The following is a 23,255-nucleotide window of genomic DNA, read 5'->3' as shown; positions in this document are numbered from 1 at the left end:
GCTGTTGGAGCACAGGAGAAACATCAGCGGTTAACAACCAGCTGATGAACATGTCTGAATATTTAGCTGCTTTAGAAACAGATATTTCCCTCAGGAGTTGGTGCACTGCAGACCAATAACAGCTGGTAGGAAAGTGAATATTGGATTTACTGTTATCATTTAGCCGGAAAGCACAATCCCAAACAGAAGCTAATGGTAATGGATATCAGCTGGCTGTTAAAATTTTCACTGTGCTTTTTTTTTTTTTGATGTTATCACTGAAAGCACTTTACACTTCACGCCACACACACTCCTATTCATAAAGAACTAATGATACATTAGTGCAGTTTCCACATCTTGCCCAAGGACACATCAACATCTATAGTTCCAAAGTTGAAACTACAGATCTTCCGATTAGATTGTTCAGCAGCCAGATACGTGTTGGACAATATGTGTGCATTGTGTTGACAGCTGTTGATGGGCTGTCCCAAGTGGTTAAAACATCAATTAATGTGGGTTTAACATCGTTCAGAAGCAGATGGAAAGATTCCTGTGATGCTCTTTGGTTTTCTCCGAAGCATTTTGTTTCTCCACTCAAAATGAAATGTACTACATGAGTGCAGCCTTATTACATCTTCCTCAAAACTTTCTTGCTTTGCTTTGAGCGTTTCTCCATTATTATCCTTCTAATGTCAGCTTTTAATAACGAAGAATAATGACAGTACTGGCTGTGCTTCTCTGAGCCTCACAGCCAGTAATCAGTATTTATTCTGTATCTGTTACATGCTTGTGTGTTAAAGAGAGGTCTGAATCTATGATCCCTTCGCTTTGTCATATTGTCCATTTAAAGTTGTGATGAAAACGAAGGTTAAACAGGTTAGACTATTTTGCAGTTGTGGCTGAAACTGATTATCCGTCCAGATGCACACACAATGATATACAATAGTAACTCCATTCACTCACTTTGTTGGCAGAAGGAAAATTGCCGTCCTCTGAGTATGCTCGGACAGTTGGGATTTCAACTGTCCTTCCAGCAGTAGAGGTTAATTTGCCCGATAACACAAATGAGCCTGAGGCCTGCAAAGGCTTAATTCATTGGGAAATGTTGATTAAAATATTAGCATATGAAAAGATGAATGACCTCAAAGATTCTCTGGATAAAAGCAGTCAAAAGTGGTTGTGTTAGGTCAGCCACTGAGATGAAACCCTTTTGATTGGAAATACATTTTCCGGCTGTTGCTACACAACTGGGAATGTTGTGATGGAGATAAGTGATTAATGTGCTAAATATATGCACTGTAGGATCGACAAGGAAATTGTGTTTCTAAACAATCCGTGTTGTCAAATTTACAGCATATTCGACTCTCCAAAGTCAAACTAATATAATGGAGTCCTTTATCCCAGCAGTCATATCTATCTATCATCCACTGCTGTTTGTGTCACTCAATCTGGTGACTCACAAGTCTTTTGAAATGATTAAAGAGCTTATCCAAAGAAGAAAAACACTTTGGGGAACAATTGGCTTGTTGGTCTCCCATCGCGGCACCTAGTCTCCAAACTTTCTGTGCCACAAAGTTGAGGTAACACTATATGTGTTACACAACAGAAAATAGAAATAGGAGTGGAGCTGTGAAAAAGACAAACTGGCCACATTAGCCTAAAACCCATTTATAGGATTGTGCTAAAATGATGAAAGGCTTCTTTTGCCATAGCCTGCATGTTTTTGAGACTGTGCTCTTGTTTTTTGGGGGGGTTTGTGTGTGCGCGTGTCCGTTTTCCAACATAGCCTTCTAGTTTCCTCTCAACTTTTTTGTTTTGAATTCTTCCATAAATCAAGCAGTGTTTGCAGTCATATCGGTACTTTTGCTTTCTCATTCTGCAGCTTTTGACTCATCTGAGAATGCATGACGTAACCGAAGGTCACGTAGCCCTGTGCGGCCAACGCCAAGATTCCTTCCACTTGGTTTACCTGCTCAGGTAATATCGTGTGACTGCTGCTGCTGTATCCATAGCAATGAACCCCTGCAAATGCCCTCGACCCAGGCTCCTCTGACGGGCTGATTAGCATGCATGGATGAGGCCTGAGCCCTTCACTGATTGGTCCTGTCAGTTCCTGGCATGGGTTCTGTCTCACCCCTGCAGAAGACCCAGCTGGCTGTATGCTGCCCTCCCATCAAGCTCACGCCTGCTGCATTCCACATGACTGGACTTGTCCTCCAGGACCCAGAGAACATGCTCCTATACAGTGAGTGTCAGTGCCAGCATGTCTCACTGAATCACATGAACTGACGGTTGTCTTTCTATGCATGTAGCACAAACTGCAGAAGTAGAAGCTCTAAATCTGCAAGAGAAAGAGGGTTGCTTTGACAGTTGTGCAGTGCAATAAATATCAAATGTTCTTATGTCATCCTATTTTTTTCCCTGGTTTCTCTGGGTGAGCTCTTTTCATTATCTCCCCATTCCATTTTGAGGGGGCGACTTCTAAAAATGTCAGCTAAAGAATATGCTGTGTACAGCCTGTCAGCTATCACTTTTGCCCTCTCATTTGATTCTCTGTTGCCTCTGTCCCAGCCCTCCAGCCTAGATAAAAAGGAACCTCTTCTAAGGTGTTTTGCGAGGCATTATGAAACGGTTGCCATGGATACCCAGTCTGAACAGGCTCCACATACAGGCAGCAGAATAGAAAATGACAGATGCAATATTTCACATTTCAGAAATTCCTCTTTCTCTCGCCAGCACACAGGCTGATGGACTGTTGTGTTAAAAATGCCAAAGATCAAGACCCTAAAAATAGGTCTGCCGGGCGATGTTGTGGTCCTCATTTGAGGCGCTGCTTGCTTCGTGTTCCACAGTGACTTGAATGGTGTTTTCCGCCTCATTTTGGTTTTTGTTGTTTCTCCCTGAAGAGATGACCTATATTATCTAGGATGGGAGATCAAAGAAGGCTTCCTCACTGATCTTATGAAGCTCGCGTCTTCCAAGCCCCGAGAATTAGTCCAGATTGCGCAACAGCCTCGCTCCCCTGCAAAATGTGGCCATGAAGGCAAACACTGCATGGAAAAACAGCTTCTTTTGTAGTTGTTCAGCCTACAGGGTTCATGATCCTGCAGTTTAGGAATTGCACAGCTTTTTGATGTTCAGGATTGTAATTACTGCCTTTTCTTTAGGTAATGCATACTCGGCACAATTCTGTTTTGTTGCCCAACTGATAATCATATTCAGAGAAAGTTGTGCATAAACTAGGGCTCAATATATGCATTTACTTTTTGAAAAACTTTGGTATAACTCAGTTCAAACTTAAAAGTTGTCCGAGTTTTGTATCTGGGTCTGTTTTATCTTGCAAAAGACACTGGGTCCATATTTTACCCATGAATTCCCATTAGTGTTACAAGCTGATGATATGTGAGCTAATATTGGCCTCTATCCGAGTCCTGGGTCCTTGCTCGCCTATTAATCAGCCATTTACACTATGTGGAAATGAAACAGGGCCACCAGTGGGAACCAGCTACCTGCTGGGAGCAAGCATTCACCTGCTGCTCTCTATTCACACCCTCTCCTGATACTTCCTCATCAATTTATTGGTCTCTCTTCCTGCGATGACTGGGCGTCTTGCTCCATTTCCAGCGTGCTGCATGATGTCAGTGACGCATGGCTGCTGAACATAGAACCGGACGGACCCGAAATGCCCATATGTCTCCATGACCTGTATCAGTCTTAGCGCTGTCATGCATCTCATTAGCCACAACCACAATCTGCACATGGACCCAAATGGTCATTCATCAAATGGAGGTCTTCTCCCAACAGCACCTGAGTAGTGGTGCCGAAGATGGTTACTCTGGGAAACTTTGGTGTGATTTATGAGGAGGCCCAACATTCCCATGTTGTGGAAGATAATGAACATAGTGGCTCTATGGGCCAAGAGATTGATGCGTCTGGAGTTAAGCTTTCATTGCAATGGGTTTTGGTAAAGAGTAGAAATTCAGCTTTTTGACCCTGTTTATATACCTGCAGCAATTGGGGAGCTTGGTGGATTCATTGAGTTCTAACAGATAATCTAGTCAAACGATAAGTCTGAGGATATTTCATATTTTCTTGGAAATAACAAAAAAATGGCAAAACCCACAAAATATATAGATGCTGCTAACAACTATTGATTATGTGGCAATATTCTAATAACTTAGAGCTCCACGAATGTAGCTAAACTAGTTAAAAACATCTATGAAGCACATTGTTGCTGGGGGTTTGTTTGTTATAATGAACATGGGCAATGTAATTTGTTTTGTGTCCACCACTCACCCCTCTGCTTTTGTAGCTATTTTTAGAGAGTCAATTGTGTATTCACCTGCAGCTGAAAATAGGCCCCTTAATTTTAGTATGAGTAATGTTTTCTAAAGGTCAGTGCCCAACGGTTTAAGGAGATTATTTTTCAAAGAATTAAAAAATATAATTCGTGTTCTTATTCTGAATATATTTTTGTACAGGCCAGTGGGCACTGGTTAGGGATGTGAGCCCTAAACATTGTTGCCTTTTGTTTTGATTGGATTTGATTTGAAGAAAAAAATCCTTTATCCTTTAATCACTGAGAGCTCAGATCAGAAAAAAATCAGCTTAACTGATGAACCATCATCACTCTTGGTCATCACCTCTAAGAGCTAGAAATGTGGCATGACCTGATCTTTTGAACTGACTCCTAACTTCAGGTGTAATTGTGGCAGCATTTCCTGGGGGCAGCTGATCTCTCGCTGCGCCCACATTCCAAGTTCCTACATTCCCAATTAACTTATGAGACCAAGCTAAGAAAGAAATGAACTGAACGCCCCGCAGCTCCTGAAACTGCTTCAGACGGATCTTTTAGCTGTTAACCGGCATATTACACTCAAAAAGAATGTTGGATGAGGAAATGGAGCCAAAGGACAAAGTGAATGTCTTCTTCTGTGCTGTGGCTGTGCAGATACAGTAACAAAGCTGGTTATGTTTCAGTTGCAGAAGCGCTGGAGCTATTTTTGACACTACAGTATATGAGAGCTTCTCTGTGGAGATACTTCGATATGTGAGAGATGATGTGGGGTTTTTTGTTTTTTGTTTTTGGATAAGGATCAGAATGTTCTATAGAAGCAGATTTGTTAGGGCTTGAATAGAACTGTATATGCAGGGCACATCATTCATAGCGAGCAGGACCGGAGGCTGGTGTTTTAAATAACCGTGACAGACATGATATGATCACTGAGGAATAAATTGAATTATTGAATTACTGCTGATGGAAGACCCAGTATTAGAAGACTAAAACATAGCGAAAGCTCTATATCGCTCTTTCCATCCCATCTTTTTACTTTTTACTTTTTCATATTCCTTCATTTCTTTCCATATGTAGTGAAAACCAGCTGTAATTTATCACTGTGCTGTAGGTGAATTTAATTACCTGGGGAAGTCTTGATAATAAATGATTAAGTATGCAAGGGCATAGTCATTAGGGAAAGTTGGGAAGTCTGCAGATTTTTTTAAGTAGAAGTTTCTACAAAAGTCTGCAGTCTGCTCTTTTTCCTTGTGTTACAGTGGAATACATCTTTGGCGTGGAACACATAGATTGAAGGCGCTGATAGTGGATCCCATCCCATCCTCTATTTGAGACAGCAGAGTGAGCCCAAACTTTATTTGAATTCCCTGCATTTCCTATCTCGCCTGTACTGATAAACAGCAAGAAGAGAAAAAAAAAAACCCTTTGAAATACAGTGCAATCAAAAAATAGAGAAAAGTGTCAGGCTAAACTTGTGAATCTGAGAGTGTGATCTCAGGCTGATTACTGATTGGAATGAAGTGTTGTTGAAGGGGGGTGTAATCTCTTGAAAATGAGATCGTACTAGAGAATTGATGTGCAGATAATGATGTGAATAAGTGTGTTGACTGCAGTGCTTTGGATTGCATCTGTTGCTATCTTTAAAAATTATATTTCCAGATGTATATTTAGAACATCAACGATTAAGAGATGCAGGAGGTAAGTATTTCCTCTTTTTTCTTTGCACCAAGCTGCTTTCAAAAGCTGCTTAAAGTGACTGAATTAAAAGTGTAACCACATCAAGACAAGAGATGCTTTCACTTGCCCTTAAAAATAACAGACACACAACTTATATTCAATCAAATATTCAATAAATCATGTTAAGACACGATCTGTGCTGATTCTTTTGCATCACTATCTGTTGACTTATTTTCATGGAACATCATATTTTGGAATGTTTGTTTGCAGTAGCAGGATTTTAAGTCTCTGTCAGAAACACTGAAACGTCTGTTGTGTCACTGTGTCTTACTATACCACACAAGCTTAGAGCTATACAGAAATCTGTTCCAGACCTACAGACCTACAGTGCACCAGTCAACACTGGGGATTAAAGACAGCTCTTTAAAACCCCGTCGGATTATTTACCATGTCTCTGTATATTTCGACTCTGACTGCGGCATGCACGCTAGAGTTTTTTCTCTGTTCCTTTCCTCTAATTTATGCCATAAACAAAACACATTTCTGGGTCATAAATTTGCAGCCAACTCTCTGGAGCATCAGAGCTGAGCTTTGTTATGTGTGCTTCCTCTGGCCAGTGTAGAGCTGCTGCCTCTGTCTCCAGTCTCACATCACTAAAACACATCTGGACTCTGTCATATTTAATTTTGTTAAACACAAAGACACAGCATATAAGCAATTATAGCAATCTAACCCAACTGGGGGGAAGGTAAGGATAGAAAACCAAATGATAGATGATGCATTTGGTGTATTTAAATGTGGACTTCAACTCCACTATGTGCAGTTTTAAACCCATAGTATAGTAATTCACTCATGCATGGATGACAAGTTGCAATTGTCATCAAACTCCCCAAACAACAGTGCAAATACATAAATCAAGGAAAGTCTCATGGTGCAGAATCTTTGTCTTTCTATAGAGGTAAGAAATCCTGAAAAATCTGGAGGTGTTTGCAGTATGATAACAGCTCTCCCCTTTCTCGTTACTCAATAATCACCACCAATGGAAATGCGGTTGGCCCGCCCCTGCCGGTCTATTGTGAATCTGCGTTCAACTGGGTACCACTCTTCCAGCCTTGGCACCAAAGTGGCGCACCACGACATGCACAGCTGAACGAGGAGTGCGCCTTTGAAGATGTTTGATTGCCAAGCTACAATTTCTGGTGAGAGACGCGCTGATTTACGATTTTATTTAATCTGCGGTTTTTATCAGGCGGGCTATTTTTCGCGCTTATGAAGCGGGTCTGATTCCCGGTGTCGAGGTAGAACGAGGTTTGTGAAGTGGTTTAATTCTGCGACCGCCTCGTTTAGGTTGGTAGTATTTGTGAAAATCGAGTAAGTCGACATGAGTTTTTGATGTCAGGAAGGCGGTAGACTCAGAGCACTGGGCACTGGAGTCCGTTTACTTTCATTTATGATGCTGCTTTTTATACATATATAAATATTTCGATTGGTCTTCCTGATAGCACGCCTCCTCTTTCAAATGCACGACAGATAAAAATGTGTAAATAGAGCACCATTTCAAATGCGGATCGGCTCATGCCGCTTAACTTTTTTATGGTCGTGGTGTTGCCAATAGATACCGATTTCGCATAAGTTGTGAAGGCAAAGCAGGGAGAGCCGAAGGCATTGCTTGCTATAATTTTTTATTTACGACACAACTCTGAATTGTAGTTTCAGTTATGAAACCACGAGCTTCGTCAGGGCCGTGGAAGAAATATGGATGTTTGTCATCTGTCTGCACCTTGTGAGACCCCCTCCTCCTCCAATACCGTATTTGGCTTTGTGTTGGAGCGAGAAGCGTGCGTCGTGGTTCTGGGCATTTTCACGGCACCCCCAGCTCCACGGCAGCTCGTGTTTGCTTCACGGGATTTTTTACAACAGAAGGGAAACAGATGCGCCCTAATGTCAACAGCCGATTACTCACGCAACATTGCGCGAAAAATGCGCCCCCGCAGCTCAGACGGACTGAGCGTTAAGACCACCCTGGTCTCCGTTTTGCCACACGAGCTGGGGGGGTTTCTTTTTGGGGGGGGCGGGGGCGAACCGACGGGTTGGCAGCTTCCTGTTCAGCACCGCAGACAGAGACAAAATCCGACTTGTCCACACCCACTTTTGGTCCACGTTACCGCTGCCCTTCTCTCCCCAAACATAGAGAGAGTACCGCCTACGCCTTATCGGTTTTAGTGCAGGTTGAGTTGCTCTCGCCCAGGACGTATTTTGAGTGGTTATTGGATGTGATATACACTGAAAGTCGCTATAAACAGCAGCTGAGTACCTGTGTGATGTTTGCTGAAGCTCAGGTGCAGAGGTCCGTGCTCTACTTTCGTTGGAACAGCATGTAATAACTTGAATTATAAAGGGATTTCGAAGGCCATCGTGATTATTATTTTGTCCCACGACAGCTTTTGAAAACGTCTTATTAAATGGAAGGAGTGTCATGAATAAGTTATTCACGAACCCAAGGTCTAAGTCGTACACAGTCAGGCGTGATTTATAAAATTAAATATCTAGCTATAGACACAATCAGACAGGGGCTAGAATCTGTCTAATTAATCATTCTTATCCTCTGATTGTTATTCACCACATGTGGTTGGTGCGCATCAGCAGATGTCTGTAATCATGATAAGTGTTGGTGGCTTCGTTGCCCTTTGAACCAGAGCTTCTACGATCAGTCAGCAGTGGCTGGTCTGCGTTGCATAATCGTAAAAACCCCAAACAAATTTAAACATCCTACATGGCTGTGTTGCTGTGTAAACACATGGCTAATAGCTCATATTTGCCTTTGTGATGTGGTGTGTGTGTGGATGCAGTCATGTTGAAGCACAGCTGCACTGGTTGATGACGAAATGGATTTGGGTGGAAAGCAGGAAGGGATAGTGTTTTATGGGAGAGATTGGTGGAAGAAATGAGAGGCAGAGAAAGAGAAGGAGAGCAAGAAAAACAGAGTGAGGTGGAGAGAACATGCCTGCTGGCCTCCTGTCTGGACACATTACATTTTCATAGGCTGATATCGCACCGGCACAGCTGAATATAGATAACAAGCACTTCTTGTTCTACGCTGTCAACTTGGGTTTTTGTCTGTCTTTTGCTTACGTCTTCAGATTTGTAGATCCAGCAGCAGCAGATGTATACTATCTTTTATTTAGACTCCTTCTGATGACTAATATTTGCCTCTGCCTTTAGTCGGATTAGTGCAAAGAAGCAGGCTAAATAAACCTGTTGCGTAATCTGAGATTCAGGGCTGGATTAAATCACTGGCAGACCATGAAAATTAGCCATGGCCCTCCTTTAGGTCCTCCTTGGACAGATTTTGTTGCTAATATCTTACTAGTATTCCACCTCTGATATTTTTTTTACACCTTAAAGAAATTCTTGACGAGAATTTGATGAAAAATAAAAACATGTCTGTACAGCAGATACACAGCTTGAGCAAAAGTTTTGAAACAGGCAACTTCATTGTACCCAGTAGTAATGAAATCCCTCTGCCAGGTTCTCTAAAGCTCACCAAAGAATTAACTTCTCCCCATGCTTTACACCTTTCTTCTAAACTAACCTTCACATGTTAGCATTTTTATTTTTTTAGAGTGAAACTAGATAAATGCTAAGACTCTTATCGTTTGAGCTTACCGAGATCTGACTTGTAGTAGTATGCAGTATGCAGTAAACATCCTCTCTGCTCTCTCCTCAGGCTTATCTTCTCTCTCTTTTGTTTTGTGTTCTCACAGACTGAGTGACAAGCCTGTGGTGTAGTCGCCACCATGATAGCCACGGGTGGCCTGCTGCGCATGAACAGGCGCCAGGATTCGCTCCGATCGAAAAACCGAGCGGAGAACAAACGGAAGAGGAAATCCAAGAAAAAGAAGAAAAACGATGTGGTGGTGGTGAAGGGCAAACTCAATCTCTGCTCCCCTGCTGGTTTGGTGGCCGCTGTTGGAATTATAGTTCTTATGGTTGGGATTTCCATGGCTGTACTGGGCTACTGGCCCAGCCAGAACCAGCAGGAATACCAGGAGCGCCGCAGAACCGGGGGATTTCACACCAGCAGGATGAGCTATTCCAAAAGTCCTCAGATTACCTCCAACCTGACCCGTGGTGAGCCTTCCTCTGGCCAATCAAATCTGTTCAACCAGAGTCATTCTAACACCAGTGTTTCCAGCCCGTCCCGTCACTGTGGCTTTTTCTGTGACTTCCTGGATAACTATTTGTATTCAGACAACCTGAAAGTCTTCGGACCACTTGTGATGGGAATTGGTATCTTTCTCTTCATTTGTGCTAACGCCGTCCTCCATGAAAACCGAGACAAGAAAACTAAAATCATAAACCTGAGGGATATCTACTCCACAGTGATAGATCTGCACAGCATACGATCAAAGGAGTACTCACCTCTGAACGGCATGGTGAATTACACCCAGTCAAAGAGTGCAGAAGGGCCGTCGGGTACATTCCCAACAAGTGGGATGCTTACTCGCAGTTCCTGGCCCTCCACTGGAATCACTTTCAAAGGTGAGGTAGATGGCGAGGAGGTATTCAGACGCTCCTCATTGGTCAGCAGGCCTCGTAGCTTGTCCAAAGATGTGCAGAGCTTCACAGAGACTGTCTATAGCATCTATAAAGACTACAGCAATAGCAGTGAGCAGGCACCTCAGCCCCGACAATGGGAGACCACCTCCATCGTCACCTCTTCTGTGAACGCTTTTACCCTGCCAGTAATCAAACTGAACAACTGTGAGGTGGGGGAGAAAGCAGAGGCAGAGGGATGCTCAAAGGAGGAGGTTGTTATAGAAGCTGCTGCTGAAAACATAAGTGAGGAGGGACAGGCCAGCAGCAGCAGCCAGAGAGACGTGATGTACGGTAAGCAGAAGGAGGCTTCGATCATGGACTCTCCTCCTCCTCACCGGAGCCACGAGGACACCGACACAGGTATCCAAGAGGGGGTGCCGCAGGCTCAGCGTCAACCGCAGAGGCCTCAGCTGTTTCCGCCATCTCCTGTTGCCAGGGCAATGGGTTCACGGCTGTCGCTCAACTCTCTCACGGATCAGCCCAGGCCAGCACGCCGCTGCAGCTTGTCTGTGTCTGGGTGCCGTCAAGGTGACAGAGCCAGGCGGTTCAGCTACCCCCGTCTGGAGCACTCCAACAGCAAGGGCTACATAAAACTGAATGACCTGGGGGGTGAATCCTTCGAAGCCCCCGACGCAGACACTTCTTTGGTGGCCCCTAAACAGGAAGTAGCAATGGATGCAGCAGCGGCGGAGGAAGAAGCTCAGGGACAGGACAATTTGGCGACACCGAGCACCTCTGGAGAATCCTAGGCCTCTTAAAACTCTTTGATGTCTTGTTATTTGCTTCGCACCCTCTTATGTGATTGCTAATGGGTGAAGCTGGCCATTAGAGAGGAAAGGAAACACGGAGAGTAAGCAACTAAGGACTATTGAAACATAGCCATGAATACTCAAGAGCAAGACTCTTTATAAATACACCAGACCAACAGTTCAAAATTCAGATGTAATTTTTCTATTTTTTCAATGTAGCAAGAGCAATACTAAAGACTTGTAAGGAGATTTAGAAATGGTTTGTAAAAAAAAAAAGAAAAGAAAAGAAAATTTGATCAGATGAGGGTTTTTTTTTCTTTTGTATAAGAGTAAGGCAAACATTGTAGCTTGTAGAATTGCCAAAACTTTCACTCTGAACTACTGTCCAACATGTCGTACTGTAGCATTAACATATGCCACAGATATTTAAATAGTCTAGATTTGCTTCTCTGCATTGTTATGTGAATACCACGTGAATAGGTGAACTGAACTGAATCTCAGGTAGATGTCTGGCTTAGGATCGGGACCTTGAGGACAAGGTCTTCCCTATGTGCACACACTTGTTTATATGAAACATTCATGGTTTAATAAATTTGACTGTAACACCTCCATTGGGTCTAATAGATGTCTTTGTGTGATATTAGATTAAATGCCACGAATGCAAAATGGCTTGTTTGCTCCAAATAGTTTCACTTGCGTTAAGAAAAATTAAAAGGATTAAAAAACTGGAAGTCGGACTATGATTGATTGTGTGGCAAACGTAGAGACTGTATGGATTTTTTTTTCCTGGACTTTAGCCGTACTTCTCATTACTGGGAAACACTGCAGTGGTATTGATGTTTTATTATTTCTGCCAGCTGAACCGAGACCAGTGACCTATAAGTGACCTTTACAACAGTCTTCTTAATAATTGTCTTCACTATTACAAAGGGAAGTTAACAGCTGAGTATCTGCTCAAATGGGTGACAAAATAAACAGGGAAAAATAAAATGGGCGTTTATTGATAATAGTGACTGTCATAACTGTCAGTGCCCAATAACTCACCTGGTTGAGCAGGTGACCCGGAGGTCAAAGGCTGCTGTATAGGGGTCTGAGCACAAGTCTAGATCAGATAGTTTCCTGTGTGTCATTTCCGCACGATCTCTTCTACTGTATTGTCAAATAAGGCCTCAAAATGCTAAAAAAAAAATCCCTTGAAAATCATGTTCAGCTGAGATCTGGCAGATAGATGCTAATCATTCAACAATCCCTTGTATGCAAGCAGGTGCATTTATTACTGTTTCTCCATTTACTTAAACAGATTTTTCCATACAACTTGTATGATTAGCACCAAAAAAACCCCCAAACAGGTAGTATTCAGTTATCCTAAGTGCATCAATACTCCTGTTTTGTGGCAATTTATACATAGAGTTTATCATATGTCTACATGACTTCATCATAATCTGCTACTGTACTATTGTACTTTTTAACCTCACTGCAGTTATAGATACACCTTTAAGTTGTGCACATAAAATACAATAGACTTACTCTATAGCCAGCCCTATATTTTTTTTTAATATAGTTACTTATATGAGATAAATGCATGCCTTGTACTGTTGTAAATGCATATTGCACCACTGCCACTTCACTGTGTATACAGTGCTGCGCATCATAGAGCCAGGCCCCTTTCTTTACATTTTGCTTCTAAAATGCTTTCTTGTATTTTTTTAAGAGATCTTGAGCAACAGTTCTCTGGGGCTTATGAAGGTCGTTCATAAAAGTGCCATCAGATTTTGAATCTACCATGCAATACCATCTGTCAAGTGTCCGATTAGCAACGGCTTTGTTTTTTGTTTTCTCAGCATAATGATGATCCAAACACACTGCCACTGCAGTAAAAGCATGAGTGAACACTATCAGTCATGCATTGGCCTCCCCAAAGCCCGGACCTTAACATTACTGATGCAGTGTGGGATCAAATGTCAACCAACAGTCCTTCAACAAGCCTGGAGAACAATTCCTTAAGTATACTTAAAGAAACAGACAGTTCAGAGTTCAGGCTGTGTTGAAGAGTAAAGGTAGCTATAGCAAAACGTTGACTTTCAAGCTCATTGGAAGTACACAGACTCTGTTTTTGCCTTATACACATTTCTATGTATGCTTGCATCCGTTTCAATAAATTCCTGTGACTATTTTTATTTTCTTTGTTAAATAAAAAGAAATAAGGGGTACTTCAAGACTGTTGCACAGCACTCATCTTCCAAGTCCTACATATTGTTAACAGTTCTTACAGGATCAGACAAAAAGTCCACTTCGAAGTTTGCAGACTATTCACGAGAGGAGCCAGCGCAGCTCAGCCTAACGTGGCCATCTAGTGGTCATGTGATGTTTGAAAAAAACAGAAGAAGAAGAAGAAGTACAAAAAATAAAGCGACCAGCAGGTGGCACTGGGTCTATGCTGGTTGAGTCGTGGGCGTGCCCGTTTATGAGCACCACGGGGCCGATTTCTTTTTAGAGGCAGGAGGGGGCGGGGTCAGCTCGCTCCGTCTCTGGGAAGGTTTGCCAAATCTGGCGCTCACAGGTGTGTGATCCCTTTCACCCGGACGAGACCCACGCAGGGGATTCCTGGTCTTCGTAGCGCTCCCTGACCAACAGCTGGCGTTTGGGGAGTTTGTGTCCCCTCGCTGAACACTCAGGTAAAGTGCTCGCTTGTGTTTACACTGTTGTTTAGTTTGTGTGTCGAAAAACAGGCTGTCACTATATGAGCACGAGCAAACTTAAGTCGGGTTTTTTTTGTAATTAATGCAGCATTAGGATGTTATATGTGGTTGTTAATATTTCTAAAGGGCTATTCTCGTCGTCTGACATATCTTAGTAATGTTCTGTTTCATTTTTCATGTCTTTTTTCCGTTGCAATCACCGGGCTTTCCACCACAACTTGACCTGCTGCTTTCCCGGCGATCTGTTACATTTCAAACGGTGAGTACAAGTGTTTATGGGCAACAATGTGAAACACACAGAGAGACAAGCACAAGGAATAATTTGGAGTTAGAACAAAATACGTTTCAAGCGGCAGCCACTTCACACATTATACTGCAGAGTAAAGGGCCAAACAGACGCGATCAATACTTTACCTCGCTTTATTTTGAAAATCTAACGTGACGGAGCATTGAGAAACTTCGTGTAACAGCTGTTTAAAAGTGAAAACAAGTCAGATCCATTTCTTCCCGATACAAATACAAAGCCCTCGATAAATCTAAGTTCTGTGTCACACTTTTGACTCAAGTCTTTTACAATTTGCTGAATGCGTCTATAATCTCCTCATCAGCATTTTTCTCGGGCTATTTCTTAACTCGTTTCTTCTCATAACTGCTGAGGAAGCACTTCTTGTTTTCTTTGACACGCACACACACAGACACACACAGACACCTGATTAAATGTTTGCTGGGCACAGACAGGCTATTCGGAAAGGGGAAGTTGTCACAGCATGTGTTTCCTCTCCTTGAAATAGAGAAGACGTTTCTGTTATAATATTCTCTTTCATCTACACTGAACTGAACATTCATCTCATGGCATTGTTAATAGGGAGGTCCATATGGCTGCAATGAAATTTTATTTGATATTTAATCTTTTAGATATGTATGTATCTTAATATGGGACAGTGCATTTTATAGTGCCATCTGACCATTTGCGCTTGAGTAATTTCAGCAGTTTTATAAGGTCGAATGATGAGTTTGAATGTACAGGACTGAGGAGATAACACCGGCCAAAGTCCGTGGGACTTGTCTTGTTCACTTGCTTGTGTGTGCAGTCTTTGATGTTTCTGCGGATGATTGGTAGCATTTTGCTGAGGCTTAACATTTCTTGTACCCCATGAGCTGGCTTGGACTGGCCAAAATGTTCTCACTCTGTCATACCAGAGGAAGTAGTGTTATTTAATTTTGTGTCTTTCACTGATATGTTAGCGTTGTCGTTAAGGACAACTTGGACCACAAAGAATGGTTGGGTTGTTTTTTTGTTTTTTTTTGTTTTTTGTTTTTTTATAGTTTTTTTTAAACCCTTCTAACTAAAAACACATTTTAGCTGATTTTTTTTTAAACCCATTAACTCCTATGAAATCGTTTCTTTTATTATCATTATTATTATTATTATTATTTTACTTCAGTAGTATATATTTTGTTATTTTGGTTGCTTGGGGTCAAGTTAACATATTGTTTGTTTTTGTTTTGTTTTTTCAACTTGTTAGCTAACAGTTGTTTTACATACCCAGTCGTCACAGTGGATCATTTACACTGGTGTTACATTTTCTGTGTACACAAATATGCGAGCTTCTGAGTAACATAAAATTTGCCTTCAGCCAACCAGCAAGTTTGTCGTGACTGCGTGGAGATGTTTGTTTTCTTGTTATGCATGGCCAAAGAATTGGAGAGTATAAGGTCTGTTTGACTTCTTTCAGCACTGTTTTGGTCTCTACCAACTGCTGGATGAAATGGCTGTCTCTATATCCAGCTGCAGATGGTGCCCAAGCAAAGCTACTTTAGCGCTAACATTCCTGTCAGGATAGGTAAACAGTTTGCATTCTGCAAAGGCAAATAAAGCCTCAGCGAGCTTTGGGTGATAAAACTCTTTCAATCATTTGCTAAAAGCATCCCTCTCACTGCTGCATTGTTTTTATTTCATACATTGCTATGATGATAATAATACAGCCAGTTTAAATATTCAAAGCAGGTAAAATAAGTATTATTTATGAAAAGTTTAATCCACAAAATTTTTGCTAATTTGCTTCTTCACCGGGAATTTGTAAGTTTGTGTTGACCACTACTTTGAGAAGATCACCATATAGAAAAATCCAGACATGTGCACCTTTTGAAATGGCTGATCTTTTCTAACTTTGGCAAAAAATGTGCAAAAGCTAATAAAACTATTAGGAGAGGAAAGTTTTCCAGGACCTGTTTAAAGGATGAATTCCACTTAAGGAAAGGCATTAACTCCAAACAAGAGTTTTCCAGCATGCTCTTCCTCCAGCTCTTTCTGGAAAAGGTACACCGTAAATTGAAAATGGCAAGCTGCACTTACAGATTAGCCAATAAAACATTGTCTTAGCTACTGTGATTTATGTGACACAGCTGGAACATGGAAAAGGCTATTTAAATGTGTTGGGTGTCCATGTTGCTTGTTGATTTTTTTTCCAAGTTGGACCAGTGGAACATGGGAAGGTTGTAATTACAGGCAAGCAGCTGGGAAATTCCAAATTGTGACCAAAACTCCAAAGCTGTATATTTTTTTCAAACATGCATAGTTCATGAGATATTAAGTCTGAGGATACATTGATGTTATAATGGAGTAGTCCTTTAGAGTTCCCCATGTTGCCTGTATAGCCTTTTGAGAATCAGAGGATTTTCTATAAGTTGTATTAAATTTTATTTTTTTTACTTTGTTAGCTGCCTCTACACTATATACAGGCAAAACCAGATAAAATCTCTTCATCGTGGTTTAAAAAGAGTCATTCACGTCACACATCTAAGGCTTTAAGAGCTACACAAAGACAGATTTCTTACTGTTGTTTTGATGTAATGTTGTAGCTGATGAATCCTATCTCTGCCTATTCATCTTAGGAATTTACATCAATGCTGCTGTCAGTTTAGTACATGATCAATAGCACTAGGTTTGGACTGCAGGAGAATACATTATTTTACCTACTGCTCTTTGTTGCTGTGACTCATTGTGCTGCTGTATGAAAACCAGTGGAAGGGCTAGGTGTGTGACTCAGAAGTAAGAGGTTAAAGGTTAAAAGGAACAGCCAGCAAACCCTTGTTGTTATAACGATTCATAGATAAGTAAGGCAAAGGTTGGAGTATTGTCTGTGCACTTTAAATGGAATGAAATGGTTATTACATTAAAGCCACAACTTTCCCATGGTGCACATGCTGGATTTTAAAAGCTCATATTACATTATCTTTGTGGAAAGCAATATATGCTTTTGAATACTGTTATACCAAAGTGAGTGTTTCAAATCAATCTATTTTTGCAGTTCTAGTGAAACTTGGGTGCTTTTGAATAGTGAGATTGAATTCGAATACAAAATTGTGAGTTTTTATATATCTATATCTCGCTCTCTCTAGATAGATAGATAGATAGATAGATATAATGATCAAGGGGTTGCTGTCGCTCAGATCATCAGCTAATTGAAAAGTCAGTGGTCTAATCCATGGCTTCTTTAGTCTGCACATCGAAATATCCTTAAGCAGGATCTGTGTTTCTCCCTCAGAATCCATCAGAGTGCATGTGTGTGTGTGTGTGTGTGTGTGTGAGAGAGAGAGGAATGTTGGATAAAAGCTCTTGTCTGAATGTATGTGACTGGGTGAAAGAGCCCTGTAGTAAAAACGACTTTTAAGTGCACTACATAAGTACCAGTCTATTTACAGTTTCGATAGCAAAGTGTTAATCAGTGATAATCACAGACTTTGTGCCTTCAGGTGTACAGTCTAGTTCAGTCTATTAAAGCAAGTTGAACCCAACGCGTGAGTGCAGCGCTGCTGTCTTCAGAGGCTGGAGGAGATAAAACGTATGACTCAATCTTGTTGCAGTGCGTTGATAAGCTTGTTGGGAGCATTGTTATCTCCCAGCATGCCCAACCACTTGAAAGTGGTCTGGAGCGGTCTTTGCCTTATAAAGCCGTAGTCTGCGCGATGGCACCCTGAAAGTCACAGGCAGCAAAGAGGTTACTCTTTCAGCTTAACCTCCAATGGGATGCTGGGCAGGACTTCCAACAGTTTACATCAGAGTAAAGCTAAGACTCTTATTGGATAGAATATTTTATATTCGGTAGATATAAAATAAATTCTTCATATTTTTGTTAAGTGGGTTTCTGCGCTTGAGAGTTAAATGATTTTAGATGAGAAGGTTGACTCTAACTCAAATCTTGAATCTGTTTTAGGCTAACGATGCTACCTGGTTAGCATTATTTAGCACAAATATTCAAATTGGTAAGAAAGGCTCACCTATTCATGAAGTATCCCCTGGTTTTCCTCTGTCTCGCAGAAGCACTCCAGGAAATAGTCTAGAACATCTCTCCTATAAAACCACAGCGCAGGCTGCTGTTTTTAATCCTAGCTTTCTGTACCAATTAAACAAGAGCTCCTTTGCTAATTATTGAGCTTCAGAGGTGTACAGACAGGTTAGCTTCCCCTGCCCCCACATTCCAGCCTTTATGCTATATTAAGCTAAGCTCATTGACTTTTGATGGCAGCTTCATAATTATTGCAGGTAGATTAAGTTTCACATCTAACTCTGGCTGGGAAGGGGAAAAAAGAGCTTTTCCCTTTGAGAAACAGTGTTGAGTGCTTATTGGAAATGTTGGTTTTCATGAAATCAACACAGATAAATATTTTAGATTTAATTGCAACAGTTGAGAGGAAAAAGTGTGATTTATTGTAGACCAGGCTGGTTTGGATTACATAGTCGAAATCCTCCTTAAAGTGCTTTGTTTTTCACGAATTGGTATCCACAGCAAAGCCAAAAAAGGAAGCTTTTTTCTCTCCTTGTTGCCACGTGCTGCACACGTGCCGCCCCTCGCTTACTCAGACAGTTCCTAACCAAAAGTTACTTGATGGGCAAAACTGTGAATTCCAAAGGTTGTAAATACAGCCCTCATTTATGATGCCTCGAGATAAGATGTGCTTCCTACATGCAGAAAGCAAGTATCTTATTATTACTTCATTTTTATTTCTTCTTAATCTGCAACGTGTGCCTTTCAGCCAGAGCTGAAAAAAGTGTAGGAGGTGTAGTGGAATGAGGGTGTGCGCAAAGTGGGGTAGGGGGTTGATTTGGAAGCTTTTGCCCAGTGTGGGGTGTCAAAATCAGACTCTAATTTCCATTGTGTGCTTGCTGACCTGCAGCCCTTTGGGAGTGAAGGCATTTGCAGCTGAGTTGAGCTGGACAGTAGGGGATGGTAGTCGTGACTGGTTGGAGGTGAAGTTCAGCCCATTTGATTTGAGTTCATTCAGTTCAAAGTGTAATTTACAGACGAACTAACGCAGTCATAAACTCTCAAAAATGCATTCATAGTTTGAATAATGGAACTGTAAAAAACCCTATAAAAGCCACAGATTGCAATGATTAAAAATGCCTTTTTATCGGAATGGTTCAGGTAAGCATAGAAATATCATCTAGTGAAGTGTTTCTCTTACTGTGTTTGAAAACCCAGCAGACAAAATGGAAAGTGATCCTGTGTTTGGCAAACAAAAAACAAACCAAAAAAGGCACATTTTAGAGTAGCAGTTATTTTCCCCCGGACCTGGGATTTGCTGAAACTGCTGGAATTTTCTTTCTTCTTTTTGTAATTGGATCACACGGGTGATTTGCCAGGTTCTGTAAGGGACATGCTTCAACTTAATTGTACATTGATGAAGTGCCAGCTTGCTTGTTCTGACCACAGTACTGTAAATTGGATTGCTGTAATGAACTTCATGAGGTTCCTGATTATAGAGAATGAGCATATAGACATATTTATACTTAACAAGCTTTACAGTGTGAATTTTAAGGAAAAATTTTTTTCCTCAAAAAACTAGGGCTTGTAGTATTACTTCTCACTTTTTTATGTTCTTGTGTTAAATGAAAGTGAAATGTAAGAAGATCAGCTGAATGCAACTTCTATTACATTTCAGTTTTGAGTCAATTGAAATAAAAGAGACAGTGGTAGAGTTGTTAACTATTGTTTTTTGTCTTATGTTATCTGCTTTTGTTCATACTTGTTTTGATTCTAAGAAAAGAAAAGATTTTAGAAGTAAACTGGGTTCAAGGTCAGGGTTCTCAGCAGACGACCTGCACGGGAACTCGGTGTCTGTACACAGCAGAAAAAAGTGAAGAGTTAAGCAGCCACATAAGCTAAGTCGAGTCCACAGATCACATGTTGGCTGTCTTGCGTGGTATTAATCATTTTGCTGACCAAGGGCTGCTCTAGAGACTTGGAAGAGTCACCGATGTGCACTCACTTATCTGTGAGTAATTATATGTGAAGATAGAAAGTCACAGCACAGTTAAAGGCCAAGGCTTTATTGCCTCAGATTTAAATAACCATTGAGAAAGGGTGACACGCGCAGCCTGTTTTATTACATGTTGAGCTAACAATTATATATTAAAAAACCCCACAAGTGTTTAAATATTTTTCTGCAGAACAGTTCTGTTTACCTTCTGCCTTCTAATGGATATGGACTTAGAATTTTTTTTGGATTTTCAAAACAATTGAGACAGTAACACATTTTGAACATTGCTTTGGAACTTCAAAACTGGCTGTTAATTTAACATTAAATCAGACCAGTCATGGATTTGTGAAAACCCTGCCTACAATAGATACTCTTCCACTTTGAGGAGCTTGTTTTAGGCTACCAGCTGACAAAAACCAAAGGCATTCTGACAAAGCCAGGCTTAAAATATTAGCATATTTAAGACCTAGTCTATACAGTCCCCTGTTCATGTTGAACACTGAAGCAGATTTACTGCAGTAGCAGAAGACCGCTGAGTTCCACTTCTGTGAGTTAGGAATGGGAAACTGAGGCTACAGTTCATACCAGCTCACCAAAGATGGACAATAGAAGGTTGTCAATGTCTCTTGATTTCTTAGTCCTGATTTCTGACCCTAGGGTCAGAGTTTGGCATAAACAATATGCTGCTGCTGGTGTAGTGGTGTGGGGGATATTTTCTTGGCATTTTTTAGTGTTTAAAAAAACAAGATGTGTAAACGCAACATCCTACCTGAGTATTGTTGCTGACTTTGTCCATCCCGTTATTATCACAGTGTGCACATGATGGTTGCTTCGAGCAGGAAAACTCACCATGTCACAGAGCTCAGATCATCTCAAATTGCTTTTATGACAATCAGATCACCCTACTCAAATAGCCCCCACACTCGCAGATCTCAGTCTGATAGATATGTTTGGGATGTGGGGGAACAGGAGATTTGCATCATGGATGAGTAGCTGCCAAATCTACAGCAACTGTAGTACTATCATGTCAAATGGAGCAAAATCTCAGAGAAGTGTTTCCAGCAGCTTGTTGAATCTGCCATGAAGAGTTACGGCAGCTCTAAAGGCAAAAAAGGGATCCAACCCAGTATTAGTGTCTGCTTTAACAAGGATCAATTTTCTGATGGTGTATTTTGGTCTCTTTTTTTGCTGTGTGGTAGCCAAAAACCACCTCATGAGGTGTTTAGGGGATAATCCCCCAATGTCACTACCATCACAGACTGTAACAACTTCATTACAGAACTACCCAAAATATATTTAAGCTACTCCCTACCCTCAAATATGAAAGTGGGAGCAAGCAAGCAAGCAAGCAATTTATTTATATAGCGCTTTCAGATCAGCCACGAGCTGAACACAAAGTGCTGTACACTTGACATGCCAAACATGATACATTGAGCATGTTAAAAAAAAATGAGAAAAATAGTAATAATAAGATAAGATAAGTAATATATATATAAACACATTTAAAACAATAAAATCAGCACATTAGATTAAAACAATAAAATCAGGGTCAGACTGTGTCATAAGCCAAAGAGTAAGAATGAGTTTTAAGACGTGTTTTAAAAGTGGACAGTGCTGGGAAAGATTGTTCCACAGATTAGGAGCAGCAATAGAGAAGGCCCTGTCCCCTTGAGGATGATTGATTTGAAACAAGTTTCATATTTTATCTTCTATTGGCAACATTTTTTTAAGTAGTTTTTCATGACCAGCAATAAAGTACTGTCTGTTTGCCTTTGTTAAGCAGCTTAAATGTTCAACATTTAACCATTTTTATTTGTTATCTAATGACCAAGCTCCATTACATTTAATGCTTCAAGTATTCAATGTGCATTGATATTTCCTGTAGGGACAAGCTAATATGCAAGCTCTCATCCCTTATTTTACTGCATTAAAGTCATACCGCCGCGACCCGCTGGCTAGACAGGCCCTGATGAGCAATGTCTGAAACAATCAGTCTGGTCATACTGCGCCAGACTCCACCAGCTCTAAATGTAGATAACCATTGTTTAGCTGGACAGAAAAAAAGATATTGTAGCTAGTTGTTACAGCCTCTTGTACACTATGTTTTCTCAGAGAGCCTCATTGTGGTAATGTGCACAACAATTTGTTTTGGAAGCATAAGCTATAGTACTCATTACAAAAACAAGACAGGACGTGAAGGGGAGGGCGTGTAACAGACCATCACTGATCTCCACTGGTGGTAAGGGTATGTGACAAAAGCAAATCCTTTCACTTTTTTGTGGTTAATGGACATATCACTTTAACACTCAGGCTGGTAGCCCTTTAAGTTATTACATTTATTACATTTACATTTATTATATATTACAGGTATTACATCATCTCCTAACTACACAAGTAAGAGTTGTTTGAATAAAAAGACTGTATATAGTGTAGTTTAATTACTTTACTATATCCACTAAATATAAAACATTGTTTTATGGTTTTGTTTTATGACTTGTCCACCGAGAGACTGAATGAGGAAGCAGCTGTCTGCTTTCTGTATATAAGTGTCACTGTGTGTTGTTCTGCTATGTGGAAAGCACGCCCACTTTGTCACTGTCACTATTTATGTATGAATTCAGCAGAAAGATCTCATTAGTGTTCACGACTGCATGTTTATATTTGTGTAGCATATTGTAAGTGTGGGCATCCAGCATGAAAGCAGTTCAATGAAAGAAAAGTCAAATGGGTGATCGAGTTGGGTCAAATTCCCACTGGGAGGCGGGAGGCAAAACCCACAAATCCCCAGAGGGAACAACCCAGACTCTAATTAAGAACTCGCTTTTATGTCTGTATTTGTGAATGCACACAAACCAATATGTATGCCTGGGAGAGCGCTGCAGATGTGCGTTTGCGTCGCTGCGTTCACATCCTCATAATTTCCTTTTTTTTTTTTTTATTGTGCCTTAGATTGTTTTTCAGTTGGCAGTGGATGATATAGAGATTATCTAGCTT

At 40.9% G+C, this 23,255-nt stretch overlaps 2 protein-coding genes across 5 annotated transcripts in view; both read left to right on the top strand.

Annotated features, from left to right (window-relative positions):
- Nucleotides 1-7,009: 7,009 nt before the first annotated feature.
- On the top strand, nucleotides 7,010-11,909 carry tmem200cb (transmembrane protein 200C, genome duplicate b). Its single transcript, XM_026150566.2, has 2 exons — nucleotides 7,010-7,149; nucleotides 9,715-11,909. The coding sequence occupies exon 2, from the start codon at nucleotides 9,748-9,750 to the stop codon at nucleotides 11,296-11,298; it is 1,551 nt and encodes a 516-aa protein (XP_026006351.1). The 5' UTR covers nucleotides 7,010-7,149; nucleotides 9,715-9,747; the 3' UTR covers nucleotides 11,299-11,909.
- A 1,903-nt stretch (nucleotides 11,910-13,812) lies between these two features.
- epb41l3b (erythrocyte membrane protein band 4.1-like 3b) overlaps nucleotides 13,813-23,255 on the top strand; it is a 57,163-nt gene continuing 47,720 nt past the window's right edge. For 3 of the 4 annotated variants that reach the window (XM_080293260.1, XM_080293258.1, XM_080293257.1), the window contains exon 1: nucleotides 13,833-13,973. The gene's annotated coding sequence lies outside the window, so the exon portion shown is untranslated. Of the gene's footprint in view, nucleotides 13,974-23,255 lie in introns of all 4 variants that reach the window. The other variant, XM_080293259.1, reaches the window with a different exon arrangement.

This window comes from Astatotilapia calliptera, chromosome 18, assembly GCF_964374335.1.
Source record: "Astatotilapia calliptera chromosome 18, fAstCal68.1, whole genome shotgun sequence".
Lineage (NCBI taxonomy): Eukaryota > Metazoa > Chordata > Actinopteri > Cichliformes > Cichlidae > Astatotilapia > Astatotilapia calliptera.
This window is presented reverse-complemented; position numbering and strand designations above follow the sequence as displayed.

What these genes read in the sequence shown, in the direction of transcription:
- tmem200cb (XM_026150566.2), top strand. Translation starts at nt 9,748, where the DNA reads ATGATAGCCACGGGTGGCCTGCTGCGCATGAACAGGCGCCAGGATTCG.